General features: G+C 40.9%; 1 protein-coding gene across 1 annotated transcript in view; it reads left to right on the top strand.

Annotated features, from left to right (window-relative positions):
- PCCA (propionyl-CoA carboxylase subunit alpha) overlaps positions 1 to 17,537 on the top strand; it is a 394,660-nt gene continuing 377,123 nt past the window's right edge. Inside the window, exons 1-2 of the mRNA XM_041731155.1 lie at positions 1 to 157; positions 10,192 to 10,269. Of these exons, the coding sequence (XP_041587089.1) occupies positions 53 to 157; positions 10,192 to 10,269 (183 nt within the window). The 5' untranslated portion in view covers positions 1 to 52. The remainder of the gene's footprint in view (positions 158 to 10,191; positions 10,270 to 17,537) is intronic.

Genomic DNA, 17,537 nt, shown 5'->3' with positions numbered 1-17,537 from the left:
GCCCCTTAGGCGGGGTGAGAGGTCAGCGGAGCGCCGGTCTGCAGGGGCGACAATGGCGGGGCTCCGGGTGGGGATGGCGGCGCTCGTCGCGGCCGGACGGCGTGAGCGGCGATGGCCGCAGCCGCTGATGCGGAGCGCAGCGCTGTGGACCCTGAAGGTGAGGAGCGACCGGGCTCCCCGCGGACCTGGGCTTCGCTGGGCTCGCAGCCCCGCACCGCCTGGGGGTTGGCCGGCGCGGCGGGGAGCGGTGCGGCGGGGAGCACCGCGGGGGTCCCGGCCGTCCGCGCCCCTCGTCCCTCTCCCACCCAGGCCGCGCTGCAGCGCGCCGGAGCGGGCGCCACCCGCCGCAGCCCTTGCCGCGAGGCTCGCGGAGGGCAGGGGGCCCGCCGAGCCGGCGGCGTGCGCTTTCGGCGGGCCTGCCCGGGAGCGGCTGACAGCCCTGGGGCCGCTTTGGACGTGCATTCCCCACGCTCACGCTCACGCTCACGCTCGCGCTCGCGCCCGGCGGCCCTGGCTCGGCCGTCCGCTTCCTAGGGTGAATTTTTAAGGGTCCTTACAGTTTCCATTTTCTCTTGCCTCTTTCCTAATTTGCCTCTTGCCTCTTTCCTGACCGAATTGCTGCTGAAGTACAGCTAGGTTGTGAGTTCATCTCAACTTTTAAAGTATCTGCGATGCCAGGATTGCTACTGCCTTTTACGTTTTGGTTGAGAGCCTAGTTTAAATGATTACATAGCAGTATACTGTATATTCTGTGAATTTATTTTTCTTTTCTACGTAGTGGTTAGAAAGGTTAAAAAACCTTTTTGTACTGTTCTAAACACATTTTGCCACTGTTTGTGTATGCCCCAAGGTTTCATGGTGGCAGCCTTGGCACATATAGTTGGAGTGTTTCTGGGTGGCTGTTAACACTTTCTCTTGAAAATGGAGTCTCTTGCAGTTTCTGAACAGAGATAACCTTACTTTGTTAATAGGATTTATTATGTTATTTGAACAAATTCTTTAAAATAAAGATCTCCCTGGAAAATCACCTGCCATCTGGTTCAGTCTGCTTGTTAAACTTACCTAAAAAAAACTTTTTTTAAAATTGTCACATAATATGATTTATTGTCATTGAACTCTAGAATTGGAAGACATTTCAGAGATGATCTGGCCCATCCAACTCTTTTAAAGAGGAGGGAACTGAGGCCCAGGTAAGCATTGGAGCTGGAGCTGGAAATGGAAGTAAGCCTGCACCTGTACTAGCTTAGCGTCAACTTTGGAATGCCACTCTTAAAGCACACGATATTATGTTGCCACAAAATTTATTGTTTTTAAATGTTTTGTGTTTGTAATCATTTTTTGGCCACATCAACTGCAGTTTCCACAACTCTTAGCATTTACATAGGAGTCTGGAACTTGGGGTAGTGGAAAGGAATGGTCTGTGGAGTCACACAGATGAAGTTTTGTAGGGTATTAGATAAGTCACTTTGCTGGGCCTCAGCTTCTTCCTTTCAGCTACTTTTTTTTTTTTTTTTTTCAGCTACTTTTTTATTCAACACATCTTTATTGGATTATTCCTGTGTTCCATTGACAGGGAACAAGTATAGTTTCTGCTCTTTTAGACATTTTTGTCTGTTAGGGAGAGACAGATAAATGTAAAATGGTATTAGGTGAGAAGTCTTGGTGCTATAAGAAAATAAAATGGAAGGATTTGAGCAAATCAAGATTTTGAGCTCTGTGTCATAAATATTGTGGTGTTTACTTGAATTAATTTATTAAATCCTCACAACAGCTATATAATCTGTTTATACATGAAGAAATTGCACAAAGTGTTTTGTGACCTGCTCAAAGCTATGGAATTAGTAAATGGCAGAACTAGGATTTAGAACTCCAGAATTGGTGTCCTTAATCATGCTATACTGCTTAAGAGAAAGGAATGTTTTCCTTTGGAAGTGAAAACTAAAACAAATTTTGAAGGGTAAAGTGACCTTTTTGTAGGCAAAGAGAAGAGATGAGTGTTAAATGTGCAAGAACATCACATCCAAAGGTCCTATGGCCAGAGGGAATGACAAGATAGAAGCACTGGGAAAACCTGCTGAGGTGGTTTGTGCAGATATTAGATGGTGCTAGGAAGGTAGGTGTGAATCATATCATGCTGTGCTTTGTAGATCAAGCTATTAGTTTTGGTCTTTTTTTTTTTTTTTAAAGATTTTATTTATTTTTAGAGCGAGAGGTCAAGGAGCATGAACCAGGGTAGGGTATGGGGTGGGGAGAGGCAGAAGGGGAGGGAGAAGCAAACTCCCCGCTGAGCTGGGAGGCTTATGTGGGGCTCTGTCCCACAACCCTGGGATCATGACTTGAGCCGAAGGCAGATGCTTAACCAACTGAGCCACCCATGTGCCCCTTAGTTTTTGTCTTTATCTTTTAGTAATGTGAAGCCATTCATGTTGGAGGCAAGGGGGATTACACTGACATTTTAGATTGGTGAAGGTGAAAGATGTTACAGTATTTACTGCTAGATATTAATTATACACTGTTGTGTAATATGTAAACTTTGAATTTTTCTTTCCTGCTTTCTTTCAGTGTGTTGGCAGAGACTGCGAGACTGCATCTTGTCTATTTCTGTGTTTTGTTTTTTTTTTTTTAAAGATTTTATTTATTTATTCATGAGAGACACAGAGGGAGAGAGGCAGAGACACAGGTAGAGGGAGAAGCAGGCTCCATGCAGGGAGCCCGACGTGGGACTCGATCCCGGGTCTCCAGGATCACACCCTGAGCCAAAGGCAGGCACTACACCGCTGAGCCATCCAGGGATCCCCCTATTTCTGTGTTCTTAGCCCAGTATTTGATACAATAGATGCTGTATGTGTGATAGTACTGACTGGAGTAGAGTTATGTTTGTGACAGTAAGGAATTCCTTTTGCAGGTGGGAGGAATGTCCGGAGTTCACTGTCACTTCTGGGAAAGAGCTTGGAAGAACTTGAATAGCTGCTTAGCTTCTCTCTGTGCTTCTCTTTCATGAATTTGAAATGTGCTCCACTGAATCTGCATCTGAGGTAGAAGCATTTGAAGATTTTTTTTTTTTTTAAAGAATTTATTTATTTATTCATGAGAGACCCACAAAGAGAGGCAGAGACATAGGCAGAGGGAGAAGCAGGCTCCCTGCGGGGGAGCCCAACTCAGAACTCAATCCCAGGACCCCAGGATCACACCCTGAGCCAAAGGCGGACACACTCAACCACTGAGCCACCCAGGCTTTCCTCATTTGAAGATTTTATTCCTCTCATTCCTCTTTCCACTCCTGTAACCATTTGGTTGGTTAGAAAGCAGTCTGGCAACTTTAGACCCTAGTGTCCCCGTTCTTTTAGCCAGTTAACAGAATTTGTTTGCTTTTAGGGTACATGTTGAGTTTACCTTTTAGTCTTATTTGTTTTGTGTATTAGCTTTTTAAACACGTTCTGTTTAAATACCTAGTTTTTTCTCCTGTCTACATTTTCAGTGGCTCCAGGTTTTATGGTAATTGCTACAGTTGATTGAACTTCTGTGTGTCTTATATGGTTTTCATGTATTACATCTTATCCATCTGACAACTAGTTAAAAAGTTGCAGTTTTATGGATGAGGAAACAAAGCTCAGCAGTTAAGTGACTTGCTTTAGGGCACCATTGAGGTGGAATTTAAATCTTGGGTGGCATGATTCCCAAACCTTGCTTTTACAATTACAAATTGTCTTCATTTGAGTGATATTATATGGTGAATTCACCGAACTTAAATACTCAAGCTTTATGTTCCTTAAAATCTAAGAATTTCTTGTCTAGTCTTGAAAAAAGATGTTTAAACCTTTCTGAATGCTTTAGAATTGCATGGAGGTATATCTTTCCAATGTGCTAATAGATTTCTGACCATCACTTGGGAAGAACAGTTTCTAAGATTATTACAGATATCAGTTTCTGGTAGAATAAAATACTTCTGGACGTTTGTATAGTTATATATATATATATGCTTTTTGGATTTTATTCTGTTCTTAAGAGCTTTAGGGGGCACCTCAGTGGTGTAGTTGATTAAGCCTCAAACTCTTGCTTTCGGCTCAGATTGTGATCTTGGGGTTGTGAGATCGAGCCCCTTGTCAGGCTCAGTGTGGAGTCTGCTTGAGTTTCTCTCTCCCACTCTCTCTGACCCTACCCACCTCCTATCTCTCTCTCAAGTAAATAAATAAATCTTATGAAAAAAGAGGTTTAGAACCGAGGAATGATTAGTAAAAGGCTTTTCTAAATAAGGAGGAAAGTTAGGGGACAGTTTGATCAAAAGAGTGAGGGAAAAGGAGTTGTTCAAATGATTCCAGTTTTTTTTAAAAGATTTTTTATTTTTAAATTTTAGTTATTTTTTTTAAAGATTTTATTTATTTATTCATGAGAGACAGGGAGAGAGAGGCAGAGGGAAAAATAGGCTCCATGCAGGGAGCCTGACGTGGGACTTGATCCTGGGTCCCCAGGATCACACCCTGGGCCGAAAGCAGGCATTTAACCACTGAGCCACCCAGGTGTCCCGAGACTCAGGATTCAAACTAAAATCTGACTTCAGTGCTTTTATTATACCATATTAACAAACTTAATAAAGAGGATAAAGGGCATATTTATACATCCTGGGCACGAAAGCTAGTTTGAACACCATAGTAGCCATAGAGAAGAGGGAAGCAGTAGACCTTAGAGCTGTCCGTGTCTTAACAGTAAGGAACATTCCTTCATCGGGATGAATAAACTTTGTTCTAGCGTTGACTGCATAGAATACATTATATAAGGGCAACTAGCAATCCAGTAAATAACTGTGATACTTGTTTTACAAAAAATGCAGCACTTTCTCATCTCATAGTTGCCACTGATCTGACACTTTGTGAAGGCTGTAGTTGTGGAAAAACAGTTCTGTTGGAAGTGGGATGGTTAGTTTTTTTAGAAGCACAGAAAAGGGATTTTGTGCAGGTGGTGGTCAATAGATGTGTGAAGAAAGCAGGGTAGCACAGGGGATAAAAAGCTAAGCAAGGAAGGGACCCCAGCTAGAGACTAGCTTTAGTCTCACCCCACAGGGGAGGTCTGGAGCAGTGGTTCTCAAAGTGGGGACTCAGTTTACAGTAGAAGTAGCATTACCTGGGAACCTGTTAGAAATGCAGATTTTGTAGTTGTACCCCAGAAGAATGTCCAGTTAGAAGCTGGGGATAGAGCCCAGCAATGCTTTCTGAAGCCCTCCAGGTCATGTTGATGCACAGGAAAGTGAGAAGCGCTGCTCTAGATTAGTTCTGTCCAATAGAAATGTAATGTGAGCTGCGAATATAATTTAAAGCTTTCTAGCACTCACATTAAAAAGTAAAACAAGGGCTTGCCTGGGTGGTGCAGTCGCTTGAGCATCCAACTCTTGGTTTTGGCTCTGGTCATGAGATTGAGCCCTGTGGGGGCTCCACATTCAGTGCAGAGTCTGCTTGAGACTCTTTCCCTCTCCCTCTGTCCCTACCCACTATGCCCTTTCTCACTCTTTCTCTCTCTCAAATAAATAAGTAAATCTTAAAAAAAAAAGTAAAACAAGGTGAAATTAATATTAGTGTATTTTTAAAAATTCAATATATTCAAAATATTTCAATATATAAATGTAAAAAATATTAATGGAGACTTTTGCATTGTTTTGGTATTAAAGCTCCAGATTTGGAGTGTATTTTATATTTGGACTACATTGGAATTTGGACTGGTGTATTTCATTTCAAGTGCTCAGTTAGCTATATGTGGCTAGTGGCTGCCATATTGGACAGCCAGTTCTTAAAAACCAGATTGCAACACTGCCCCATATGGAGGTGAGTGGGGATGGCCTTTTGAACCCTCTTTGCCTACTCAATCATTGACTGTGGGCTGAGAAGTGGTAGCCTCCTGGCTTGATGGAGAACTGTCTGGTAAAGGCAAATTGGTCAGACTAGGGAGCAGGTGTGAACTGTGAGTAGTCAACACAGCAGCTGGGGATGCTGCGCTGCCTGCTGAAGAGGATCTGTATGAGCTCTAACAACATCTGCTACGGCTGGGGTGGCAAGAATGGCTTGGTAGGGGAGCTGGGTGGGATGATAAAATTTTAGAGTTGATGTATATAGTTTTCTGGTGCTCTGACTTTGTGGAGGTAGGGCCAGAGAATCTTGAGACTCGATCATTTCAAAAAAAATCTTTTTGATTTTTTTGTATGATCCTTTTGACAACTGTAGGGAAGCCAGGAGGTGTTTTCGTATTTTATTAAAAGGAAACAAGTCCAGAGAAATGATTTGCCCAGTGGTACATAACTGTGAGGCAGTGGAGCTAAGAGCTGACCCAAGTCTTGTGACTCTGAAGGTTCTATTGACTTGTCATGTGCCACACTATAAGCCATTTCTTTTCTAAGTGTGAAAAATATAGGAAATCTTTATCTTGAAGAAAAGAACCAATGGTAAGAGGTTTCTGAGAAGTCATTTTGTACATGTTGACCTTTCTCCTTTTGGCTGTGATAGGCTAAATGGTCTTTATAATTGGAGTTGATTTAGGTTTTTCCCCTAGAACTCCTGGTTTTAGGAAGTACCTTAAAAGATTTTGGACTGGGAGTGCCTCTTAGCTCAAGCTCAGCTCAAGGTCTTGATCTCATGGTTGTGAGTTCAAGCCCCTAGTGTGGAGCCTACTTAAATTTTCTTTCTTTCTTTCATTCTTTCTTTTCTTCCTTTTCTTTCTTTTCTTTCTTTCCCTTTCCCTTTCCTTTTCCTTTTCCCTTTCCCTTTCCATTTCCCTTTCCCTTTCCTTTTTGTGGTGGGCTTGTAGCCAGTGTAACAAAATATGCTTAACAAAAATGATAAAATTCTGTGTAGAGGTGCAAATAAGCAGGTTTCTACTAACTGTTGTCTGTATTTAAAAAAAAATTTAGGGGCACCTGGCTGGCTCAGTCCTTGATTGGAGCATGCAACTTTTGATCTTCGGATTGAGAGTTCCAACCCCATGTTGGGTATAGAGATTACAAAAATGAATTAAAATAGAAAAGAAATTTTATCTTGTATCTCTACAAAAATCTTCTGATTTTTGACCTATATTCTTTATAACTTTGACCTTTCATGAAGGTCTGCCAGGAGTAAACAGGAACAGAGAAAGCCTTTATGGGGCCAACTACGAACCAGTTCAGCCTCGCTGTGGAAATGGCCCAAACACTTGTTTCTTCTTTATAGTTCTGCTGTTGTAGTTCTGCTTGAGTCATTTCTACTTCTAGTTATTTGGCTAACCGGGGGAATCCATGCTTTTCAAAATTTTGCGCCACATTATCACAAATTCACATGTGTACAAGCTGTGTGTGTGTGTGTTTATATACTGGTGGTAAAATATAGTCTTAGATCTTCAGAATTAAGTATTTTAAATAGTAATAAAAAGATTCCCCAAAACCAGCTCGATCACAGTGCTATAGCTTTTACATTTTGGCCAGGTGTAACTTGTAATAGAGTGGATTTAGTTTTAGGAACTGTAACATAGACTTACTTTATTCTAGTTTTAGGCTACTGATAGTTTCCTGAAGGTAAGTATAGTTCATTTGAGTTAGCAGACCCAAATATTGCTCAGAGCTTGGCCACGAGATTTCTGAATGGTTCTGGGATAGAAACTCTTTTCTTTTGGGGTAAGTTTAGCTTATTCCTCATGGGCTCATCTAATGAAATAGAGTCCTGAGGTTTTTATTCCCAGAGGTAGCCTAGCAGCTTAATGCATAATTCATATTTATTAAAATCTATGAAATTGACTCTTACTTCCACCAAGTATCTGCATGTTTGTTACTCTCAGAGTAGTTCAGCAGTAAGATCTGGGTCACTACCTTCTTGGCCTGCTTGTTGACTTTGGATTTACTGCATATCCGCCCATGATCATCAGAGGTTTGTGCATGTTAGATATATTGTACTAAGCTCTTATTTTTTGGATAATAGTGGTTTAGGTTGGTAAGAGACCTTATAGGGGGAAGTCATCCAAGCTCTCATTTCTTAGCAGAGAGCAGGGTCATAGTGGTTTGCTCAAGTCCTAGAGTGAGGGGTGGAATTTAGATCTCCTGCTATCATAGTTCTTTGCTGGGTGGTAAGTTGCTTTTTGAAGTGTTCCCTTCCCCAGACATACACATCACTGTTGTTCTCACTCACCAAAGCTAATTAGAATACCTAAAATGTCTATCCCAGATTGTGTTTTGTCTCTGCAAGATGCAAATTTGGTTTTTGCCAGCAGGAATCAGTTATAGCCTTTATTTGTTAGTGATGAAAGACACATGTTTGATTTTTGTCTTTTGTAAAAGGATTATGTTGATTTGTTCATGCAACAGACCATTATGTACCTTACAGTATTAGGGAGAATTTGTAAAAATGTAAACTATTTTGTTGTTACATTTTATAAAATGGATAGGAAGCTGGTGTGCTATTTACTTTGTGTAAATATCCTAGTACTGCCTTGCAGCAAAATAAATATAAGAAATTCCCAGGGAGCTTTTGGTTTTCTTTATTCTCAGAATTTGTTTTCTTAGTTTGTCTTCTGCTTCGGCTGAGGCTTGTAAACACAAGATCTGATTTTCCCAGGGAAGAAGTATTACCTTTATCCTATTAAATCTGATGTAGGAGTAAAGTTGCTAAATTATAATTCTTCTGCTGAAGGCAGTAGAAGACTAAATTTTTGGGCACATAGAGTGGTTAAACACTCTTGGTAAAGTTTTTTTTTTTTTTCTTTCTCCCCAAGTCATATCTTTGCAGACACATTGGTGTTAATGTGAGGTGCCATTATCTTTTTATTCTCGAAATAAACTACAGAGTGCTTTGAATGATCTGTGCTTAAATTTTGCAACCATTGCATCCTAGCCCAAGGACGTTTGACCAACTAAAATTCTTGAGACTCTGTTTTTTGATTTTTAAAATTGGGCTAAAAACTCTTGAATTTACTGGGATGTCTGAAGTTGTGAAAGAGTGAGTTTTGGTCTTTAAAAGGGATGGAATACAGAGTGTTTCTCAGTCTTAGACCATTATCTTCACTAGTCTTTTACATGATAGTGTAGGCTTCGTTGTATAAAGTGTATCTTATCTATTACCTTTGCTTTTGTATTAAGATTACATTTTGTAATTTGGGGCTTGATGCTTTACAAAAATTATATGAATCTTTGAGTTTATTTAAGAATGGTGCTATAAAAACATTTGCTTATTTGTGTTGTCTTAGAAAGTTCTAAGAGGTATTACTGAAAAAAAAAAAAGAGGTATTACTGATTGCCTGATTGCCTTATTTTCTGGTCTCTTAAAATGGAAACTCTTTGAAGACCAAGACTCTTGTTTTATGTTGTATAAAGTTCTGTGTGGGATGTATCCTTATGATTTTGCCATGTCAGTCTGCATAATTAGACCTTTCTTCAAATTTTGACTCATTGGCTTTGTTTTTTAAAGTTTTAATTAATTCCAGTTAACATACAGTGTTATTAGTTTCAGGTGTACAGTATGGTGCGATTCAACAATCCCATGCATCACCTGGTGCTCATCACTGCTTAATTTTCCTTGCCTTTGGTAACCATCATTTCACTATAATTAAGATTGACCCATTGACTCTTACTTTACTTTCCTAGAGATCCTTCCGATGCCTTTTGGTTTCTTTTGTGCGCCAAAGGAAATGTCTGTGGTTATGATTTATCTTCCACAGTTATGGCATGTGGCTTAGAACTACATCTGTTTTTTTTTTTAAGCTTTTATTTTTTTAAAGATTTTATTTTTTATTTATTCATGAGAGACACAGAGCAAGTGAGCGAGGCAGAGACATAGGCAGAGGGAGAAGCAGGCCCCATGCAGGGAGCCTGATGTGGGACTCGATCCTGGGTCTCCAGGATCACACCCCGGGCTGCAGGCAGCAGTAAACTGCTGCGCCACCGGGGCTGCCCAGAACTACATCTGTTGATTGGTAAAATATTTTAGGTATTACATACTGGAAGAATTACCCTGAAAAAATATATTTTAAAGATTTTATTTATTTATTCATGAGAGACACAGGCAGAGGGAGAAGGAGGCTCCATGCAGGGTGCCCCATGTGGGACTCAATCCCAGGTCTCTAGGATCACGCCCGGGGCTGAAGGAGGAGTTAAACTGCTGAGCCACCCGGGCTGCCCAGAGAAAAATATTTTTAAAACCCATTCAAGTATCTGTAACTTTCTTTCTTTTCTTTCTTTCTTTTTTGTAGTATGTTCCACACTACTCAAGACAGCACTTAATGGTGACCCGTAGTTTCTGTTCAGCAGGATATGATTCCAATGAAAAAGTAAGTATTTAAATACTTTGAATAGCAAAGTTATAATGGTTTCACTTTCTTGTCCTCATGCTGTGTTCACTGGACAGATTAAATTTTATTAATGCTATATAATTACTGATCTAACATCATAGGTTTTTTCATTGTGGGCCACAATCTGAGTCATAAATTTTGTTATCTGTACCAAAAAGTTGAATACATTTTAGTATGTTTCCCTTGTTTTTAGCAGAATAACATAATATTGGGCATTTGAGAGATTTTGACTATTGATTTTTTTTTCACTTAATATTTGTGGGATTTTTTTTTCTTCTCAAAGATTTTATTACTAATTTGAGAGAGAGATAGTGAGAGAGAGAGAGAGAAAGAGAGAGCATGAGCACTCTTAACCGACTGAGCCATGCAGGCACCCCTATAGGATTAATTTCGAAAACTTATTTTTTAATTAATTAATTAATTTATAAGAAGATTTTATTTATTCATGAGAGAAACAAAGACAGAGAGAGACACAGGCAGAGGGAGAAGCAGGCTCCATGCAGGGAGCCTGATGTGGAACTCGATCTGGGGACTCCAGGATCATGCCCTGAGCCAAAGGCAGATGCTTAACTGCTGAGCCATGCAGGTGTCCCGAAAGCAATTTTATATATTGGAAATTTGGGGATAAGAGAATTCCAGTGAAAATCCTGATATAATAGCATAATGGTTGGGGCTTGTAATAGGAGAAAGAGCAGACCTAGAAGTGGCGATTGTGGAGATAATATGTAATTTGTGACAATGAAGGCCTCTAATAGGGCAGGAAGGAGTTTTGGTTAAGAGATGGTTCAGTTTGAATGTCATGAAGTTAAACTGGTGAATGGTTATTTGAGAATGAAGTAGCTGATGATCTAATAAATCATCTCTTGAAGTATATAAAACTCCTCAAAACAACAACAACAACAACAACAACAACAAATAAAACTCCTCAAAGGAATCTGGAGGTTTGGAGAAAGGATCTATACCATTGTAGTTGAATATTAATAAAATGTGGACACAATTGCAGAACATAGATCATTTTAAATTTTCTAATAGCCACATTTAAAAAAAACAGAAGAGGGGGATCCCTGGGTGGCTCAGCGGTTTAGCGCCTGCCTTCAGCCCAGGGTGTGATCCTGGAGTCCCAGGATTGAGTCCCACATCGGGCTCCCTGCATGGAGCCTGCTTCTCCCTCTGCCTGTGTCTCTGCCTCTCTCTCTCTCATGAGTAAATAAATAAAACCTTAAAAACAGAATAAATTAATTTTAGTAGTGTATTTTAACTATTATTTAAAGTGTTATTTCAATATATAGTCATCATAAAAAGTATCAGGGCACCTGGATGGTTTAGTTGTTTAAGCATCTGCCTTCGACTTAGCTCATGAGCTTAGGGTTCTTTTTTTTTTTTTTTTTTAAATATTTTATTTATTCATGAGAGACAGAGAGAGGGAGAGGCAGAGACACAGGTGGAGGGAGAAGCAGGCTCCATGCAGGGAGCCCGATGTGGGACTCGATCCCGGGTCTCCAGGATCACACTCTGGGCTGAAGGTGGCACTAAACCGCTGGGCCACCACCAGGGCTGCCCAATCTTAGGGTTCTGGGGTTGAGACCTGCTTCGGGCTCCCTGCTTGGTGGGGAGCCTGCTTTTTCCTCTACCTTTGGGCCTCCCTCCCCCTCCCAACTCATGCTCTCTTTCTCTCAAATAAATAAATAAAATCTTAAAATAAGAAGTATCAATGAGATACTTTTCTTCTTCTTTTTGTTTTTTTGTACCAAACTTCCTAAATCCAATGTATAATTTACAATTCTGGCATCCTGATTTGATTAGCCACATTTAAAGAGCTCAGTAACCTTATGTGGCTAGTGGTTATTTTATTGGACAGCAGTAGTCCAGATGAATTAGCTATAATACACTTCTGTTATGAAATCCATGATTTTAAAAAAGATTTATTTATTAGAGTGTAGGGGGAGGGGTAGAGGGTAAGAATCTCAAGCAAACTCTCTGCTGGGCATGGAGCCCTACATGGAGCTAATCCCAAGAATCATAAAATCACCATCTGAGCTGAAACCAAGAGTCAGATGCTTAACCAACTGAGTTACCCAGGTGCCCTGAAATCCTGGTTTATTTTATTTTATTATCATTATTTTTAAAGATTTTATTTATTCATGAGAGACACACACACACACACACACACACACAGAGAGAGAGAGAGAGAGAGAGAGAGAGAGGGAGGCAGAGACACGGCAGAGGGAGAAGCAGGCTCCATGCAGGGAGCTGGACGTGGGACTCGATCCAGGGTCTCCAGGATCACACCCTGGGCTGAAGGTGGTGCTAAACTGCTCAGCCACCCAGGCTGCCCAAATCCATAGTTTAATATGAAACTTCAGCATAGACAGTATACCTTGAGGTACATATAAGTCTGTGTGTTTCTATACACATGTGTTGAGTTCAATCTAGATGTAGTGAGCTGTGCTAACTAGAAACATTCTAGGGCATGGTTAGCTAGTATTTGTACTATAGGTCACGTTCCAGAGTGGGGGCAGTGTAGAACACTACAAAGAGTTCAGCTGTCTTTCTCCCTGTTAACTCTGGGAGCCTTTCTCATTAGCATAATAGGTGTTAGAAATGGGTTGTCATTGATGAAGTTAGTGGTATGCAAGATAGGTGTTCTGGCTATTACTTCATATCAGTTCTTAGCCACTGAATTAGCAGAATGTAACAGTCTGGTTGGCCTTCCATTCTTTACCTTTAAGGATAGAACCTAAGCTTGATCCCTAAATGAAGTCCTGTGTGCAGCTGCTTGTCTGAGGGTTCACCAAGCTTGAGTCTGACAGTATGGTTAACTAAATCAGAATATCAGTGTATTTGCCTCAGGTGAACCTTTCATGCAGGCTATTGGAGCATTACAGAGTGAAGGAAGTTGAGACTTCACTGAGCTTATCCAGCAGATTTTAAGATCCTCTCTATGTCTGTTTATAAATGTGTGTATGTGTGGCAGAGTTGGGTCTGAAATTTGTTTTTGCCATAACCTCATAGTGAGCTTAAAGTAATAGCTGATTCACCCCTCACATTGGTGGCCATTGCTAATTACTAAAAAATAAATGTGTATAACTATTTTGGTTTAGGAGACACCCCCTCTCTCCCCCCAGTCCACAAAGGTACATGTTTTGTTGTAAATGTCTGAAATCAGATCTGCCTACTATCCCTGCTGATGTGAGATTTCGGGGTCTGGGAGCGAATGGTCAATAAAGAATTACTGAGAAGTCTTCACTGCAAAAAAGATGGTTTTATTAAAGAACGGGGACAGGACCTGTGGGCAGAAAAAGCTGTAGTGGGGTTGTGAGGAGGGACTGATCAAGTTGAAAGTTGAGAGAGGGTCAGGGATAGCGCAAGTGCCTAAGGAATTTAGAAGCGAGGTTTTCTGGACCTTGAAGGGTCATTTATTACTGTCTAGTGTAACCTTAGTCAGAAGACCCTTCAGATGGATATCAGTGGGCGCTAAGTTTGGAGGATGATTGCTAACCTGTATCTTGGTGTGGGAGTAGTGATAAAGGAGGTTTCCAAAGAAGACTTACGGGATCCTGGAGGTGGGGTTCATGTTAAGCTGAGGTTGCCTTTTGCCTCTAGCAAAGTATTAATATTAACATAAAGGCTGTTGAGTCCTGGAGAAAGGTCCCTCTGTCCAGAGTACTTGTCAGTGGGACATAAGTTGTAAGGAAGTTTAATTTTTTCGATACTTTTGCCTTTCTTTGTTCCCCACATCATTTGCTTGAGGTAATTGTAGAGAAACTGTATCATGTTTCAGTTATGAAAAAGTCTGTGATACTTTTTGGCACCTAATGGTGGTTACAGGTGTTGGGTTTTGGGCCAAATTGAAGGCTTGCCCTTCACTTGAGGGCAGCATTTTTTTTTTTAAGATTTTATTTATTTTTATTTTAATTTTTATTTATTTTATTTATTTATTTTATTTATTTTATTTTATTTTATTTTATTTTATTTTATTTATTTATTATTTTTTTATTTATGATAGTCACACAGAGAGAGAGAGAGAGCAGCAGAGATACAGGCAGAGGGAGAAGCAGGCTCCATGCACCAGGAGCCCGACCTGGGATTTGATCCCGGGTCTCCAGGATCGCGCCCTGGGCCAAAGGCAGGTGCTAAACCGCTGCGCCACCCAGGGATCCCTTATTTTTTATTTTTAAAGATTTTATGTATTTATTCATGAGAGAGAGAGGCAGAGACACAGGCAGAGAGAGAAGTAGATTCCATGCAGGGAGCCCGATGTGGGATTCGATCCCAGAGACTCCAGGATCATGCCCTCGGCTGATGGCAGGCGCTTAGCTTAACTGCTGAGCCACCCATGTGTCCCAAAGATTTTATTTACTTGTTCATGAGAGACAGAGGGAGAAGCAGGCTCCCTGAGAAGCAGGGAGCCTGACAGGGCTTGATTCCAGGACCCTGAGATTACTACTGAGCCAGCCAGGCACTGAGGGCAGCATTTAATTGAGCCTTTCAACTTCTAGGAATTCTTTCTTATAGCCATTCATTAAATACTGTACTTTTTGTTGTTGTTTATTGTTCCTGTCTTAAGTACAGGTAATGTGATCTTTGATAAAATGTATTTGTTAAATAAATTGATTTAAAAAAAATTGATTCTCATCTGAACTTGCCTTTGACTCCTTTCTTACTCCACATTTTACCAGTGACTCACATTAGGTTGAAGTCAGGTAAAATTTAATCATTACTAAAAATACTGTTTTTTTGACTTGTTTTATAAAGCATGTCACCTTGTCTCAGGAATGTTCACAAGAATAGGGAAGGTTTAAAAGTAACCTGCTTAGAAAAAGACTAGGAGGTTTTAGTAGGCCTTAAGTAAGTGTGAGCCAGTATAGTACTATGGCATGCCTGGCATGGCAAATTTGATCTTATTTATTTATTTATTTATAATTATTAATGCAGTGTTTAAAGCTTGCACCATTATATTTTTATCATGTTACATCGTGGTGTGTTTTGACATGAATAGGTCTGTGAACTCTGGCTTTCCCCCTGTGAACTTTGTAAGTGACTTAGGCAAGTGATTTGGCCTCATCAAGCCTCAGCTTTCTCATTTGTAAATTGAGGATGTTCTCAACTGAACTCCTAGGACTATTGTGAGGATGAAATGGAAGAGTACACAGAAGGGATTTGTCCTGGTATCTGGCATAGAGAAAGTATGTGTCCTAAATATTAGCTACTTAATATTAGTCTTTTTAGGGGTGCCTGGGAAGCTCAGTGGTTGAGTGTTTGCCTTTGGCTTAGGGCATGATCCTGGAGTTCTGGGATCGAGTCCTGCATCAGGCTCCCCACAGGGAGCCTGCTGCTTCCTCTGCCTATGTCTCTACTCTCTCTCTCTGTGTCTCTCCTAGATAAATAAATAAAATCTTAAAAAAAAAGTTAGTCTTTTTTTTTTTTTTTTAAGATTTTATTTATTTATTATCCAGGAGAGACACACAGAGAAAGAGAGAGAGAAAAGCAGAGACATAGGCAGAGGGAGAAGCGGGCTCCATGCAGGGAGTCCGATGAGGGACTTGATCCCAGGTCTCCAGGATCACACCACCTGTGCTGCCCAAAGAATTAGTCTTTAAAAATTTTTTTTAAGTAGCTCCATGCCCAGTATAGAGCCCAGTGTGGGGCTTGAACTGACAACAGTGAGATCAAGATCTGAGCTGAGGATAGCCCGGGTGGTTCAGCCGTTTAGCACAGCCTTCAGCCCAGGGCATGGTCCTGGAGACCCAGGATCGAGTCCCATGTCGGGCTCCCTGCATGGAGCCTGCTTCTCCCTCTGCCTGTGTCTCTGCGCCCCCCCCCCCCCCCCCCCGCAAGTAAATAAAATCTTAAAAAAAAAAAAAAAAAAAGACATGATCTGAGATCAAGAGTTGGACACTTAATCGACTGAGCCAGCCAGGCACCCCTGCTTCATATTAGTCTTTACAACTTGGTTTTATACATTTGAAACAGGCTTAAAATCCACAGATAGTAAATGTAAGTGGGGTATAAACTCAAGCCTAGGCTTCTCCTGAGGCAGTGGATTTATCCACTGTGCTGGACCCCTTCTCAGAAGTGTTGGTAAGTGACTACTACCGTTTGGTGTTCTATGATTGTTCCTTCAAGTACCCAAGGGAATGGGCCAGCCTAGCCCTTCTCTCAGGCTCTGAACAGAGTAAAATGTCCTTGGTGGTTTTAGACACCAGCTGTGAAGATCTAAATATGTGGAAGGGAAAGAAGGAAGGAGGATAGAGAATGGAATAAAAGGAGAGAATTAAAGAATTACCTCCATGAAATCTCTAGTGTGTTTCTTACCCTGGGTGACATCATTAGCACACTTATAAAACAACTGCTGCAAAAATCCCTTCTTTATCTTGCATGGTACTTGATAGCCTCCTGATTTAAGGGTGGTTTTGTTTGTTTCCCTTAGAGTATCTTTAGAGTGTCTTATATGTTGTGGCTTTCCACATACAAGATAAAGTCCAGTTCCTTAATGGCATATAAATCCTTTCATAATCTGGCCCCTTTTACCCTTGTTTTGTTTGCTACAACTCCCCTGCACGTATTTTGTGCTTCAGCTATATTAGAAATTACTTGTTGGGGCACTGGGTGGCTCAGTTGATTAAGCAACTGCCTCTTGATTTCAGCTCAGGTCATAATCTCAGGGTTGTGATATCGAGCCTCATGTCAGGCTCTGCATCAGGGGAGTCTGCCTGGGATTCTTTCTTTCCCTCTCCGACCCCGCCCCCCTCAAATTACTTTGTGAAAAAAATTACTTGTTTTTCAGTGCCATCTTCTGCTTTCAGTGTCCCAGCCTTTGTAGAGAACTCTGTGCACATTCTTCTCTGCAAAGGCTGTATGTAGCCTTCTGGATGTAGTCATATTATAGCAATTACCACACTTTGTTGTGATTGTGCCATATTTGTACACTGACATTGTCAAATGCACTTGATGTTTCCCTGTAATTTTTGATGCAGAGGGGAATTTTAAAGTTGGTATAAATTTATTTGTATATTCTTTTATATGTAGAGCTTATCTGAAAGAATATATAGGAAATGGGTAATAGCAGTTGCCTTTGGGGCAAAGACCTAGGTGTCTCCAAAGTATATCACCTTTTGTACCTTTTTTTTTTTTTTTAAGATTTTATTTATTCATTTGACAGAGAGCACAAGCAAGGGGAACAGCAGAGGGAGAGGGAGAAGCAGGCTCTCTGCTGAGCAGGGAGCCCAATGCAGGGCTCGATCCCA

The sequence above is a fragment of the Vulpes lagopus genome, chromosome 16, assembly GCF_018345385.1.
Source record: "Vulpes lagopus strain Blue_001 chromosome 16, ASM1834538v1, whole genome shotgun sequence".
NCBI lineage: Eukaryota > Metazoa > Chordata > Mammalia > Carnivora > Canidae > Vulpes > Vulpes lagopus.
The sequence above is the reverse complement of the archived record's forward strand: the minus strand, read 5'-3'. Positions and strand labels throughout refer to the sequence as shown.